The following is a 16,624-nucleotide window of genomic DNA, read 5'->3' as shown; positions in this document are numbered from 1 at the left end:
AGAAAGCTCTCTCATTTCTCCTCCCTCATGGGCCGCCTGTCTGCACATGACTATTCTTAAAGGTGCATAGATGTGTTCAACCACCTTCAGGTACAGTGGGGGTCCCCTGTCCCTCGTACCTTTACCCCGGGAGTTGTGGCTGAAAAAGATGAGAACCACTGGTTTTAAGACCATAGCTGATAACGAGCTGTTAAAAGTCTGAATAGTGGAGCCCTGCCCATTTTAGTCTGCGCTACAGGATGTCTAATCATTAACGTACACTTAAGCAATGTCTGCACCTGCACAACTTCAGTGCATCCTAGTTTAACATTCAGACTTACTAACACTTTATTCAATTTAATGGATTATTATCATGAAACAAGAAAGGACAGGTGTATGTGTGTAAAGTGGCATAAATGAGTCCTTAATAAACCACTCATTGATCAAGTTGGAGCCACACCCTAAGCTATAAGGTAAAAAAAATCAAAGAATGATTGTTCTCCGATGGAAAAATTATTTCTTTATATATGCTTTAATGAAAACTGTAGCACTCAGAAGACAAGTACAAATACAAATGAGTATTTCAGAACAGCTTCTCTCCCTCTTCAGTGCTGCTTCTTTCCCTTTTCCCCTCATCTAAGACTTTCAGGAGGAAGCAAACATGCAAAATGAACACACTAAAAATAGAACCAAAGCACAAATACCTCAATGAAAACATTTTATAAAGTAAAATAATAAGAGGGAAGTAAAAGTAAACGGAATTCTGCATGTGTTTACATCAGTGTGTGAATACATTTAGGGTCGGTGAGGGTCCGCAGAGAAAGGATTATTTACATTTAAACAACAGGCGGCCATATTTGATAGAAATCGTCAGCTGAACCTCTTAAGAAGTGTTTCACCTCTCTCTTCAGTTTCATTTCTGTAAACAACCTCCGATCCCTCCATGTTCCACAGTCACATTTAGATTATTCCAGTTATTCCACAGCAGCGTGGTTTTGTTTTTATCTTATGCAAAGCTGCCTCATCCATCCAAAGAGGTCTCTCCAAATGTATTTTTTAATATCCACACTTCTAAGAGAAGTTTTTTCAAGTGTTTTTGTGAAAATTGCGCGCTGTCCTTTGAAAGACCCAAACATCTCTGTCTGTGTTTGTCATAAATGCCACATCCAGACGATTTAATCCCATCTTGCCTTCTTTCTGTCACTCAGCAGAATAAATGGGCCCTGTGTAGTCATTTCAGCACCCCACCTGTGCTTCACTGCATCTTTCAAGCATGACATATCTGCCACTTGAAAATGACAAAAGCAGCAGAAAATGGACTACTCCAGGACCACAAGACCTCACCAAATTGCAGCGTTTAAGTTTTATACCATCTTTATTTTGTATATTTTTAAACATTTGCAGGACTTTTATTTATCCAGCTATGGCACAACAATTAAACTCCAATTATATGCCATTTCATCTTCAGTGTCATTGCTAAAATCTCAGAAATGTGGGTTAAAATCTGTCTGGATCCACACTACACAGCCCTCCACTCACAAACCAGCACTTTGCTGAGTGTGGCCAGCAAACTGGAGTATGATGAGGGGCTTTTTGCGCTTCATTTTCCATTCTCAAGGGTAAAACAGCAAAGCGTGTAAAAGAGAGCAACAGCTGCAGTTCAGTGGAGCTCTTTGAAGAACTACATCAAACACACAGAATCATCTTCCAGCCATTGGCCTCACAGTAGAGAGAGTGGCGGGTTAGTGTGCTCTTCTGTGTGTGTATTTGTGTGTTCTGACAGCGTGTTGGAGAGGTGTGTTGGACCGTTAATCCGCTGGCCTCCCCTCGGTCCCTTCCTCCTGCTCCCCATCACTCGGGTCTTGAAGTCAGTCTCCACAATCTCATCCATATTTACTTCTTGGATCTTGGTTTCTATTGATCTTGTCTGTTCATCTTGTTTATTCCATACAGACTTGGTTCCCGCTCCCATTCTGACCTTTTCTCCTTATCTCACTTCCACACACTTCTCTCCATACCACTGCGGCGGCTCTACTTATCAACCATGAGCCTCTCCACGCTCGCTTTGTTTAAACCGCCCACGCACATATTTAGTTATTTTTTTGATTCTTTGTTGAGTGTTCATTGTTGTGCCTTTCCTCTTTTCCACATGTTCGCCGTCATGTGTCAATCAAATCATGTTTTCTTTATTTATATTACGTTGAAATGCATCACGCCAGGTTTTTTTTTTTTTTCCTGGAAAAAACCTGCCAGGCAATTTTTGTCTCATCTCATGGTTAATGAATGAACAAGTGATTTCTTTTCTAGCGGTGGGAGCTGAGAGTAGGGGAGTAGGAACGTGCTTTTCAAATAAAAAAGACTCACTGAAAGTGACTGATCCCTCACATAATGTAACAGGAAAACCAAAATTGGCAGCACAAATAAATAAATAAAAATAAAAATAAATTTAAAAAATACATATATATGTATCTTTAAAAAATAATGCAAAAAATTTGAATAAAAAAAAATATAACTTTGAGAAGGTTAAGAAACAGACCTTTACTGTAATAATGTAAGACACCTAGTTGTAGTAAAATGTCAGCTTTTAAGCCAGGCTAGCTACGTAGTTAAAGTAACTAAGTAAGCCAGTGTTACTACGATTATCTTTAAAAAGCTAAGGTAGCTAACACTAAAGGAGCCACACCAGCTACATTGATAATATTACTGAGTAAGCCAACATAGGTAAGATTAGCTTTAACTAGCTACACTAGCTAAAGCTAACAGAGCTACTCTGGTTAAGTAGTCGGTGTTACTGAGTAAGCAACCATGGGTAACATGAGCTTTAGCTAGCTACAATAGCCAAGTAGTCAGTGTTACTAAGTAAGCTACCATGGGTAACATTAGCTTTTGCTAGCTACTCTAGCTAAGTAGTTAATTTCACTAGATAAAGTTAACAGAGCTAAACTAGCTAAGTAGTCAGTGTTATTAAGTAAGCTACAGATGGTAACATTGGCTTTAGGTAGCTACAATAGCCAAGTAGTTAATGTTACTAGGTAAGCTAACTTAGGTAACATTTGCTTTGGCTAGCTACACTGGATAAGTAGTTAATGTTTCTAGATAAAGCTAACAGAGCTACACTAGCTAAGTAGTTAGTGTTACTAAGTAAGCTCCCTTGGGTAACATTAGCTTTAGCTAGCTATGGTTGCTAAGTAATACAAGCTACACTTGCTGGGTATTAAATGTTACTAGATCAAGCTAACAGAGATACACTAGCTACATAGTTAATGTTACTAAAAAAAAAGCCAGGGTTGGGTTCCTAGCTTTAGCTTTGTTAGCTTTAACCACATGTGCTGTGTTAGTGTTTTTATAAAGGACGAACTTTTTTTCCTGTAAGCAGACTGCATAGTCAGCTTTATTTAACATTTTGTAACTAGGTTTTGCAGGTCAGATTTTTAACTGTTCATGTACTTGACCCTTACTGGAAGAATAATACAGTTTTTATGTTGAAAATTGTTACACGACTCTGACTGGTGATGTCTGACCACAGCGATCTGCAGAGGTAGGGGTGTGAGAAAGGCAGTCTGCAGGCAGAAATGTCTTCAAAACTTTGCATAAAGCTTGTTGGAATTAATTTAAAGTGGGTTCGTCAGTGCATTCAGCTATCTTTACATTGCAAATAGTCATTTATGCCTTTGTTAATAGAATCAACAGTTATTGCCTGATTATTTCAGCTACTAGTGTGGAACTGAGGTCAAACAGTGTCAAGGCAAGCTGAGTACAAAACAGCAAATTTACTTTGGTTTTAGTTTTCTTGCAAATATAGTTTCTTCTGCACCTCTCTGCTTCTCACTAAATCGTCATCATCCCAACTTTGTCACTTCTCTTCTCCATCTCATTCATCTTCTTCTCCCTCTTCTTCTTCTCTTTCTCCTGCTGGTGATAAGGGAGGGGGCTGTTTCTTGATTAGAACACACACCGCCAAGTCCCCCACATTGCATCATTGCATTTGATTAGCTCCAGCCCCCTGCTCCCTCCCTTATCACTACCAGCACAACAGGAAGCGCCACACACACACTGACACCGACACAGACACACACGCTCTCGCATGCATGCACGACTACACACTCATACATATCACAAACTGACTTTCAGACTTATCTGAGCTCCATGGCTGCTTCTCAACATGCGCAGGCACATGTGAGCTCACAGATTCCTCTCCTCACACAGACGTCTGGGCTGCTGTTACTGTGCCCGTTGCCGTGGCGGCGGGGCATCAGGTAAAGCCAGCGTGGCGCTGACAGCTCCCTGTCCCTAATGAAGCATTAATAAACTGCAGCACAAAACAGTGGATCAGAGAGCAGCAGAGCTCCCCACCTGCCTGCTCGGCTGTCTGCTGGCTGCCAGGGGGGGAGAGATGAGAGGGGAGAGAGGATCACTGTAATCCTTGTCTTCCAAAACCCCTCTGCCCCACTTTTCAAGGACTCATCATCCTCCTCAAACACCAGCTCTTTACTACCATGCTCAAGGCTCTTAATTTTTTTAAGTTTTCACCAGTCTGGTGTCAAGCTAATACTTGCTGAACAGACCTCGCATAATTTAACCCCCATACAGTACAACACTCCAACAGCTCTACATTAGCATGAAGTGCTAATGGTATTCACTGAACACAGTTCAAATACCTTCTAATATGCAAATAAATGCACTTTTATTGAAGAGCTATGCATTAAAAACACCCACAAAGACAAAAGCAGGCTGGGAAATAATGGGCTCAGAGTTGTTGAAAAATTATGAATCACTAAAGACTTCAAAATTGAGAATCAGAGGACTAAAATATATGCAGATTAAAAGAAAAAGTAGGAATAAATTATCTAATTTTGAATCCAACAAGTTATGTCAGAAATGAAAAATCAGCAACAAAGCAGGGGTGGCCTGCTCTTGTGTTTTTGCTGCCAATGAGGAACATCTGTAAGTGAGATTGACCAATAATGATCGTGTTTCTGTTCCAAAAAAGCAACTGCTGTCTTCTTAGCTTTGTAGTGTACTAAGACCTCCAACAGGTGGCAGCATAACTGGATTTAAGAAGCACAAAAGTCATCCTTATTCAGTCAACAACATGCTTTTTCTTCCTTTTTCCAAGAGAAAGAGTAAAAACCTATCCAGAGACACTGCAACAGCTATCCTACAGTAAGGACTGGGGGTGACCAATAATTTTTTAGTGCTGATACTGAAACCGTTTATTAGTACTTCATGAGACTGATAACTGATATTTGGAACTTATTTGCATTTATTATGTTGTACAAAATCTGTTCAATTTGGCAAAAGTCCACATCCATCCATCTTCATCCGCTTCATCCGGAGCCGGGTTGTGAGAGTATCAGGCTAAGCAAGTCCACCCAGATGTCCCTTTCCCCAGCGACACTTTCCAAATCCTGCTGGGGGATCCCAAGGCTTCTGGGTCTTCCCCAAGGTCTCCAGTTGACTGCAGAGTACCTTAAACGCTCCCATTTGAAGATAATCCAAATGCCTTCAGATGAATTCCAGGTCAATAAAGCGGTCGTGTGCAGACACATCTGGCACGCAGCTATTGTGTTTATTCCGCTATATTTAGATGAGCATGCTTTGCACATTATCAATTTATATGCACTGCACTAATTCAGTAAAGCTCATAAATAAAATGCTGTTTTAGAGATTAGAATGAGGATAATTTTTGCATGAATCTGTCCTTTTTTTAGCCCATTCTTCACTGATTTTACAAGCAGCACCATTGCTAAGTTTTGCCTTTGGTGTGCACAGACCTTAAGAGTAAGAGCTTCTTATCAGCTACCTACATTTACATGCAGTATCTTAAATAATAAACGGTTTCAAGCTGTGTCCTCAAATTGAACTCAGAATCACTCTGCCATGCAGTGAAACCAGCGAAGATTTTCTTTTGTTACTCTTGAAGGGTGGAAGTGTGTGTCAGTCCTCGCCACAGCACATGAATTCACAATTAGGCACACAGGTAGTCCAGTCACAATACGTCCCTGTCGGGCAGACAATGCCTGCCCTCCGATTCAAATGAAGCAAACCTGCTGAGTGGAGATTTTCTAGGAGGTGTGTTCATTCAAACGCTTCGACTCTGTGATTACAAGAGCCAGTGCAGTAGTTCAGCGGAAAGATCCAATCAAGTTCAGGAGCGTGGAGTAACTAAAATAGCTCGACTTTAGAAAATGCAACCCCTTTTATTATGAATTTGGTGTTTTTTAACTCTCTTTTGAAGATTATTAAATATACATGTGAGGGAATATTCTTTTAATTGGGCCTCAGATTGGTGCCTGATCTGTGTTGTCCTCATTTTTCTTAATCTGAAACTACAGATGTCAACTCTTTGTGCCTGCGCTGAAATGTTGTCACTTTGTGTCTTTATCTCTCTGTCTATCTGTATCCTTATCTCCTTTTTTTCTCATTATCCTCACCGTCTAAACCTCCCTGAGCTTAACTCCAGTGAGGGAGAGACGAATCTAATTGGCAGCGAGGATCGTTTTAATTTACCGAAGCCAGCTCGGCTGATTTGTTCGGCTTTTTTGCCACCTTTCACGAGATAATAATGGGAAAATATAAGCGAGAACTCCCTCAAGTTTGCAGTGCTGAGCGTGCTGTGTTTTTTTTTCTTTCTTTCTTTTTCCCCCTTTTTTTATGTGGGCTTGTTACACCGATCACATTCGCCCAGGCAATTTGCCTGCTTGTCTGAGTCTGAGAAGGGAGGCTTATCTGCACTCACGCCCCATCCAGGCTGCGCCTCATATCTAAATGGGCCCGTGTTAGCATTCAAATCAAGAACCCCCACCTTCCCCCTTACTATTCTACCTAGCACTCGTGCCCCTTTCTGTCGCACCCACCCCTTTTTTGCCTGTCAACACGCAAGCTCTGCTTGGAGGAAAAAGAAACCGGGGAAAAAGAGAGAAAGCCATGACTATTATTTAATGAGATCAAGAAGTTCAGGGGCGTGTTTACTGTCACCGCACAAACAGAGGCAGCAGCTCCGCAGGTGAGCAGAAATTGCCGGGCTTCTCCTCATCTTCCTATGTAGCTCTGAAGCTACACAAACAACCACCATTCTACAGAAACAACAAGACAAGGTGCTTCTTCTTGCCAGAAAACAGCAGAAAAGGTTCAGTCTGAAGGTTATATCTGCTACAGTAGGACTCCACACCACATAACAAGAGCTAGACCGACTATTTCATTAGTGCAGAGCTAGTTGATGTGGTGTAATTGCATCCGCTGTGATTTAACACGACCTTTTACCTGCTCTGGCAGATACGAGGTCATTACTGCACAGCCGTTTCCCACAGGTCATCAGCGGCTCATTGTTCGTATGATTAAACTGAAATTATGGGCCAAGTGTCACAATTGTTATCAAGTCCACATCCGCTGCCATCATAGTGCACAATGATTTCTGATTTCTGCAAGTCCTTTTCCATAGTTGGAGCTAGTTAATGCAGTTTTGAATGAGTTGTCTTGGAATCAAAAGATGTCAGGCCTAATGCTCGATACAAAGGTGGGTTACAGTTACAGATAGCCTATTTGAAATGTTAAGTCCTGATGGGGAATGCTTTAGCAGTTATTAATTTGCACTTTGCTGTTATTTACGTTTAGCAGCGTTGCTGTTCTAGGATCCCCTGCTTTCCCTGCACCCACATGGAAAGCCTGAGGCCAGGAAAGAAGCAGCAAAAAGCCCAGAGCACAGCAGGCATCAATGACAACAGAATGATTAAGTTAGAAGCAGTAAAGGAGAAGCTGGGGTGGAGGAGGGTTGCAAAAAGTGGCATGCAGAGAAAGCTACACTCATCCACACTAATCTCTTCACCAGCCACCATCGCTTCAACTAAACCAGTGGTTCTCAACTGGTGGGTCGGGACCCAAAAGTGGGTTGCAACTAGGTGTCTGAAAAAAATGGTGGCAAAAGTCCTGAGGTCCATATTGGACATGCATTGATACCTTTTATTTTACCCTGGTTTACTGTGAAATTGGGTAAATTTAAATGTTTGATCAATATTTCAACTAATTTATATCCTCTTCTTGCAATAAATGGCTACTTTTACCATGATATTGAAGTAATTTCACGACTTCTCTGGAAAATTGGCAGAAATTTGTCCCTTTTCTTTTTTTATATCAGGTGTTTTGGTCCAATCATGCTTCAAACTGCAACATATTCAATTAACTAAACATGCATTGTTGAAAATTTTTTGGAAACTTGGGTCACAATCAGTCATAAGACAAACTGGTGGGTCCTGAGGTCAGACCAGTTGAGAACCACTGAACTACAGTAAACCAGGCCTGCAGCTACCATCCCAAATGATGCAGATTGGTTCTAGTCATTCTCTGACAAGGATCAAGCATTTCAGCTTGAAGCACTGCAAGATGGGTCTGCTTGATTTCAGACAAGAAATCTGGCCAATCTATCATATTTGTTGGGTAGGCATACTAATGCACACTTTCCAAACTGCACAAATTCTTGACACCGTTTTTGAAAAGTGGTAAAAGTTGGCAAAAGCAAGGAGTTGGCTTTCCAAATGTTGCCATGGTATTTGTGCAATCAAGATAGTTTTGATTACATTTAGCTGACTTGTCTAAAGTTGAGACAACCCTCAGAAAACAGTCAAAATTGAGCAATATTTAAGCAAGAACATGATCCCAATGGTGGTGTTCACTTGCAGATTGTGGCTATTGTTAGTGGATGAAGCACCACCAGCCTTCTTTGCAGGTTGACTTCAAAGCAGTGATAAAAAGCGCTGTTTCTACAAGGTTCTATCTGTGCTATCAGTTCACCATTGTTTACATCTGATTAGGGAGCTTTATGGCAGCATGAGAGCTACCATTAACTCGAGTTACAGAGGCTGCTAGTATTGGGCAGCTGTATAACTGTTTTGACAGAGCATTTAACTGGCATTTTAGGCCTGAGCTGGTTAAAAATGTTAAGATTTAGTTTAACTAGCTAGTTATTCTAGTGCCGACTACCACAGGACTGGCCATTTTCGTAAGCTTTTTGCATGCATCCCTAATCAAGACCCAGAACCTTGCCTTTCAGCGAAACAATATCAAGATCTGACTTTTGGTCCATGTCGCCCAGCCCTAGTTGAAGCTGTAATTTCACACTTTGTTTTGAAGTAACTTTTGAGTTGCCTTTCTTGTAAATTGGGTCTGGTGTCAGTTTCAAAGTTGCTGCTGCAATACAGCACAAATATAGAATGAAAAAAGTGTTCGTTAACGAGTCTAAAGCACAGAACCTCAAAAGGACTTGACAGGAGAGAGCGGAAAGAGAAAAAAGGGAGAAAAATGTGTCATGAAGAAGAGGAAAGCGAAGTACGGGGATATCCTTTGATCAAGAGCACTCCTCGCAGCACTCATGTCTCCTTACACATCCATAATATATAGATCTGCTCACATCCCAGTCTCTTATCAACACGGCGTCCTGATGGAGGGTATCAAATTTTCAGTGAAGAGAAACTTCAAGCACTTCTGTGTTGTCTTTGCTTCAAAATGATGAAGGGCCAAAGAAAATGCATGGCGAAGAATTTGAAATTCAATATATACGCGGCATCTTTAAATTAAACTTATTCACGTTGGCTGTGACAAAGAGGGGATAATATCAGACACGGGTAAACATTTTTTTCTAAAAGTGGAAGGCTTAGGAAATGAGAAGGCTGCTGACGCTCGGCTTTGCTCTCTAGGGAGAGCATGTTTGTCCATGACAGTCATAAATATGCATCATGCAGCGAGATGACAGCGATGTAATCTAATGGACGCCTTTTGTATTGCATATGAAGCCCAAGAAAAGCCCCCACTGTGGGTGAGCGCAGATTAAATTAAAAAGTTATACCCTCTCCTATCGTTAGAGCATGTCACTCAGCGACAAGTGGCACCATGTTTAATTAGGGTAGAACCTCCCGTCTTTCACTCTCATTTAAGGAAAGGTAAATATTCAAGGGTCGCTCTGCAGCTGTGGCGATTAAAGAATGCTGAAAAATACATAATGCAAACTTTGAAAAATCAATTTGTGCTGAGCTGTGAAATGAAATGCAGGTTGCTTGTTGGAGTAGACAGCTGTGACTGTGCGTCCCCTTCCCAGGGGTGTCAAGTAGTTCTTCAAACCTAGAATAACTGCTTTCCAAAGTGCCCCGGCAGCCACTTAAATACGCCGGCCTGTCATGCATGATGCACTCCAGAGTACAGTAGTGCTGAGTGTCCAAGAGTGCGGCTGGTTGACAGGTGTACTCGCTGCATTGGAATTACTCCAGAGCTTTTTGACTAAATCTTGTATTCATGTGTGTCCCTGTGTACAGCTTTGAAGGATCCCTGCTCCGATGTGACCTGCAGTTACGGAAGCACCTGCGTCCAGTCCTCAGATGGCCGGTCGGCGAAATGCATGTGCCCCCTCGGTTGTGAGGGCAAAGCAGAACAGACGGTGTGTGGCAGCGATGGGAAGGACTACCGCAACGAGTGTGAGCTTCATCAGCACGCCTGCAAGAGCCAGAAGAATCTCAGAGTACAATACCAGGGCCACTGTGGTGAGTTCATCCCCTGTTTTCTTTTCTGTTTTCAGGGGCTTTTCACACCTGACATGTTTTTTACCATGAAAATAAAGAAAAGTAATTTGCCAAGTAATTTTGACAGGTGTAAAAACTGTCAATCAACCCCTGTTGTGGCCAAAACAACCAAACTAGACTGTTGCAGTTCATTTGCATGACCAACAACATGACCATGATCCAACCTAACTGCACTTTGGATTAAACCACCTGGAATTTTCACACCATCCATTTTCTATCTTGCTTATCCCGTTTGGGGTTGCGGTGGGGCTGGAGCCTATTCCAGCTGTCATTGGGCAAGAGGTTGGGGCTGACATATAGAGAGAGAAACAACCGGGCACACATATACTCACCTACGGTCAATTTAGAGTAATCAATTAACCTAAAAAGCATGTCTTTGGTGGTGGGAGAAAGTACCCGGAGAGGACCCACGCATATACGGGGAGAACATGCAAACTCTGCGCAGAAAGGCCCTGACCAGGACGTGAACTGGGGACCTACTTGCTGTGAGGCAACAGAGCTAACTCTTGTGCCGCCGTGCAGCTGTAGATTTCACTCATCAAATTAAAATCAGGTTGTAAATGATCAGAAAAATACTCGATTACATTAAAAGGCTTTTTAAAGTCAGCCAGAAGCTTTGACTTACTTGTCACCCTCTCAGCATTTACTTTGCCTAATGTTCAGAGTGGTCTTATGGTTTGAATGGTGTCGAATTAACATGTGACTCTCCATTGAACATTCCACAATGCTGCATTAATGCTGCTAAGAAGAGGGTTATGGAGTCACAACGGGACTCACAGTAGTGGTCATCAGGTGATATTTGTGCTTAGATGTCAGCAAAAGTTATAAAAACTTAAAATGCAAGTTTTAAACATGATGCCTTGTGCAACATCATTCACTTTATCTTCCTCAAGGGAAGGTGGGGGTCCCCAATTTCTGATGCCATTATTTTGGGGGTGACAGGCTGAAAAGTTTGGGAACCCCGGTCTAGATCAATCACAGATAGGCTCGCTTTCATATGGACTCAGTCTGAAACAACAGGTGGCGGTATTCACGTACCTGGTTTACAAACCTGCTAAGGAGTAGAAAGAAGAAGAAGCTACCATTGCAACCACTCGGGTCATGACCTGAGCGGAGATTGTTTTCATTTGAACATGGCAAAAAATGTCCATCCTGCAGCCATGGATGATTTAAAATCACTTTTTAAGATGTCAGCAACATCGCTCTTTAATTTTGCACAGAGGATTAACTGAATACAGCAGTTTTTGAGGTGACAGGAGACTTTTATTGCCTTTGCATCTCATCTCACTGACTCCAACTTGTGTTCATCCGTAAGGTGAGGCACAACAGACGGTTTATTGACTGGATTCTAATGATTTCCACCTTTTATTGAGGAAAAATGGGAATAAACTGCAGCGCCATGGAAAGAAGTTTAGTTTTTACAATGAAGTCATAAGGCTGATTCGACGCTCTGTCCTGTTTCTGGGCACGGCTGCATTCACATCTTGGCCGAACTGTGCCAGAGTCCACTTGAATTGTGCCCAAGACCACCTCCCCAAGTGGGCCCGGGTGCGGTTTGTTTGCATTCACGCTAACCAAAACGAACCACATTTTGGTCTCAAGTGCACTTGGATAAGTGTGAAAGCAACCTTAATCAGATCATTTTGATAATTAATTAGATTAAAGGAACAAATATTTTTCATTCATCAGAATTTAGTAGTAATGCTAAATATTGAACAAAATGCAGAACTGAAGCCAGTAAATGCTAGGATTTAACATCTTTAGTAAATTTGAAATACTTTTTGTTAACTCTAATGTGCTTCATAAAAGTTTTACAGACAGTTACAGTCAAACTGGCTGCTAATTTCTTGCAAATAATAAAAACAAACTGGTATTAGAAGATTTTTTCTGCCTGTCATGCATGTGTGCTTGGTAACACGGGTTTTAATCCTCCATGACTGATTGGTCCGTTGCTTACTAATGTATGAAATTGATCAAAGGGGCACAATGAATGAGGAAGGGGGCCTCATGGGGCCTGTAGGCCACCACTGGTCTACATGTTGAGTCAGTGCCATCCCTAGAATTTCATTGAGCAAGTCCTTCCAGTCATTTGGAAACATTTTCACATTAGAAATGCTGGGAAGAACAAAAAAACATGTTTTCTTAAGAAATGACACCAGTGGCAGTAAAACTACTTTTTCACCCTTTATGCTTTCTGCTCCTCTTCTTTCCAAACTTTTCTCCCCTCTCTCTAATTACTACCTCTGGCTCTTGTTGTTTCTCCTTCACGTACCCTCCTCACTTACGGCGTGCCTCTTCTAATTCTCATTTTTCATTCAGGTTGCTTTGCTTCACGCAGGTTCTCCTGTGGTGTGAATTGTTGTTTTCTCTAAGTAGGTCTTCAGAGCTGTCGTTTTTCTCGTCAGTCCCCGCTTTTCGCTCATCCTTGTTATCGTCGGGCGATGGTTGTTTACTCCCAAGGCGCTCAACTTTGAGGGTTTGTGTTTTTTTGTTTGTGGTGAGCCAGATGGAGGGAAAGAACAGCAGACTCACAAAAAAATACTCTGTCTCTAAGCAGCGGGAGCCTCCAGGAGACGGAGTGGGTTGGTGGGCAATGAAAGATGGATGTGTAGGTCTGGCGGCGGAAGGTTGGTCATATAAATCCAGCCCCGAGCCGGCCAAAGTGACCCGAGTTCCTCCTTGGGGAGGGGCTGATACTCAGGGGAACAGTCGGCCCTGATGGTCCTCTAAATCTTCCTGCAGCCGTTTCATCTAAAGCCTTGGCTATTTCAAGTCGCTAACCCAAGCCAGACAAATGCAAGTGATTTATCCACACAGCTAGTTTTTGCAGCAAGCAGGCCATTCTTTTTGTAATTACCCTACTTGCTCAGCTGGAGGAGAGCATGGATCCTGGAATCTGTTCTTCTCAGTTAATGGGAGGTAATGGTCTTTCTCTCAGATAATGGTGTAGCTGGCGGCTCAGGCGCTGCATGCATTACGATAAAACCTCCGTTTGTTTGCTTGGTTGCTGGTATCTGAAAGCCTTAGCATTGTGCTGATAGAAACAACCTGAGGCTTGGCCAGAGCTGGCCGCGGTCACTCCGCCTCTGAGCCCTCTGCAGCCAAAGCGCTGTGTACCTTTTTTATGGCCCTGCATTGTTGCTCTCTGTACCCCTGCCAGAGGTCTTTGGAAGCCCCTCTCTCCCCCTTTCTCATTCCCTTCCTCCTCCTTTTCCTGATGATAGGCTGTTTCATCCTTGGTGTGTTTTGAATGACTCGCCGGCAGCCTGGCAGTGATTTGATATGTCACGGTGCAACATAAATCCTTTGTCTTCCCACATGCTGAAAGCGTGGCGGGCAGGATAAAGCCCGGGCTCCTGTTTCAAGGAGCAACACCCCACCGCCGCCTCACCCCCTTCCTTCCTCGCACATCCACACACCAATTTCATTATGATCACGGACTGATACGGCCGAGCGTGCCAGACCGACGCTCCCTGAGAAGGAGGGAGGTGCCAGGGAGCAAATCAAACCGACAGACTCTTCATCCATTTCCTTGTCTCTGCTTCACATCCAAGGTCCCACTCTGAGCCGCTGATAGTATCTGTGGAGGAGCGTTGATGGAGGACCATGTCTCCTCGCTCTCTTTTCTTAGTTTTTTACTTTCTTTTCTCTTCTTTGTGAATATACAAGACCAATAAGGAAAAGTCAGTGTATTCAGCCAGTAACAGGGGTGTTTATGATATGCAGGTACCATCAGATCTGGTGTATCAGCTTCTTTCTTTAAACAGTTGGCTGCATCTTATATACAAGCCTTACATGCCAGTTCAAAGTGCGAAGACTGGTTTTGGTGCCACTTTTTAACCACTTTTCTTCCTTGTTAGGTCATAGTTGTGCATTTAAAGAAAACAGGAATTAAAATGTTAGTATTTATGTTACAAATGAGTGCTGGTTTGACTGGAAAGACTCTTCAGTGACAAATGGAGAAGGGCAGAGTGACTAACGCAACTATCATGATATAGTTAGCACATGTGCAAACTCCCTATGTTGAAAACAGATGGTACTGTAAGAGCGGCACACTTCTCAAAAACTGCACATCATGGACTTATTGAAATAAATCAAAATTGTAATGCAGGAGAACCTTTTTCCTTTCAGGCAAGGCCCAGTAAGAGGGGATTAAGGTGTGAAGGTTATGGGGCCCAGCCCAGTGACGTGCCCATGGAGGTCAGAAAAATCATGGTCCATTGTTAAATAAAGCTGTGGTAACCTCATCTTATATTTAAAGACCCTGTAAAGTGAAAACCAATCTGTATTTAGGTTTGTTGTATGACAGGTCACTCTGTTATGAACCCCTAAATCAAATTTCAGTCAAATTAAACATCTCTAAGTTTGTAAATTTAAGCTTCAAAATCATGAAAAATGAGGCAGTAAAATCTGCTCCAGGGTGGTGTGGTTAAAAAAAGTTAAAAAGGTCAGTTTAAAGGCTCACGATCTGAGAAAAGTAAGTTTATTAGTTTAAAAAGGTCAAAACATGAAACTGAACTTGAAAACTAATGATTTTAAAGGCAAATACATTAGGAAGAAAGTCAAAATCATGAGTTTAAAAGCTCAAAACATGAAATAAAATTCGTCATCATGAAATTAAAAGTCAAATATGGTTTGAAATTTTAAATTATGAGTCTAAAAGGTCAAACTACGGGATTATGAAGTCAAAGTCAGAGATAAAATACAAAAAAGTGGTAAAAAAAGATAAAATATGACTTAAAATTTAGAATTATGAACCTTAAGCTCAAAATATATGAGAAGTCAAAATGAGTTGAAATGCTCAAATTATGAAATAAAAAGTCAAAATCTTAAGTTTGAGCCCTTATTGTGAGAAAAACATGAAATTAAAAAACATCAAGTTCTTTTCGCACGTTGCTGACTTCTTATCTAAACATTTTACTCCTTACTTTTTCAGATTTTATGACTTAACAAAGATATCTTAAATCATCAAGGATAAATTTACATTTTTATACTTGAGGAAATCTGCAGACCTCATGCCGATGGGCCCGTTATAACAGAAATATGAGATCATCTTGTGGGCCGGATTTAACTGTTCCACTGGCCGGATTTGGCCCCCGGGCCTTGAGTTTGACATCCCTGAAGTAGAAGGAAATCAAATAACGTTAAGAGGAAAATAATAAAATCATTGCAAAATAAAAAGAGAGAATTGGTAATGTCCTGCCCTTTGTAAAGCCAGTTAGGTTTTGTTTTTACACTGCCCCCTCCTGGCTAAAAGAGTGAACATGTGTTAGTTAATTGCCATGTGAGAGCCTTGGAGAGCAGACAGCAGTTGATTCATCTCCTGCAGGATTATCTTTGCATTTTTGCCTTGGACATTATTTGTCCGTAAGTATGGTGTTTGTTTATGCTTTGTGTTAGGGATAGAGGCAGAGGCTCATGTTTCAGTTTGTACTTTGTATTTTGACTGTATATTTGTAGTTAGTGGATTTTTAGCTAGCGGAGCTGTAAGCTAGCAGCATGATGGAGCATTTTAAGGTTGCTAATTGGTTTGACTGTGCCTTATTTTCTGTTTATTTGTTCTAAGTGCATTTTGTAATGTGTGCTTTATTGCAGTTTTACAAAGAACATAAAAGGATACAAAATCTTAAATAAATTACGAGAAAAGTTATGCCTTGCAATTCTTGGAGGCTTTCTAGTTGTTAGCTGACTGTCTAGCTTTGAACATCAGTTACTCATAGCCAGGACAGTACAGGTAAAGTGTGTTTAATGTGGCAAAACCCGATGGAAATAAATAATAATATTTATAATAAATAAGCAGCAAAAATGGGTTAAATTAGCAAAAATAAGTTAAAAGAGGCAAAAAAGGATACAAGCAGCATGTGGGTTTATAGAGGGAAAAAATGGACAGAAATGGGTGAGAAATTGTGATAAGCAGTAGAAAAGTAGGAACAACAAGCTAACAGTGGAAAAAAGGGTGGCGAAAGTAGTGAGGATGATTCAAGAGTAGCAAAACATGGTTAAAAGTGGCAAAAAAGGTACTACGGAGAGATTAGTTTGGCTGAAACAGTGACAAAAGGGGCTAAAAAGTGGCACTGCTA

General features: G+C 41.5%; 1 protein-coding gene across 6 annotated transcripts in view; it reads left to right on the top strand.

The window, feature by feature from the left end:
• Positions 1-16,624, top strand: part of agrn (agrin) — a 519,119-nt gene that overhangs the window by 307,222 nt on the left and 195,273 nt on the right. For 5 of the 6 annotated variants that reach the window (XM_041798717.1, XM_041798715.1, XM_041798714.1 and 2 more), the window contains one exon: positions 10,281-10,505. In XM_041798717.1, the coding sequence (XP_041654651.1) occupies positions 10,281-10,505 (225 nt within the window). Of the gene's footprint in view, positions 1-10,280; positions 10,506-15,828; positions 15,912-16,624 lie in introns of those variants that run through there. The other variant, XM_041798718.1, reaches the window with a different exon arrangement.

This window comes from Cheilinus undulatus, linkage group 11, assembly GCF_018320785.1.
Source record: "Cheilinus undulatus linkage group 11, ASM1832078v1, whole genome shotgun sequence".
Taxonomy (NCBI): Eukaryota; Metazoa; Chordata; class Actinopteri; order Labriformes; family Labridae; genus Cheilinus; species Cheilinus undulatus.
This window is presented reverse-complemented; position numbering and strand designations above follow the sequence as displayed.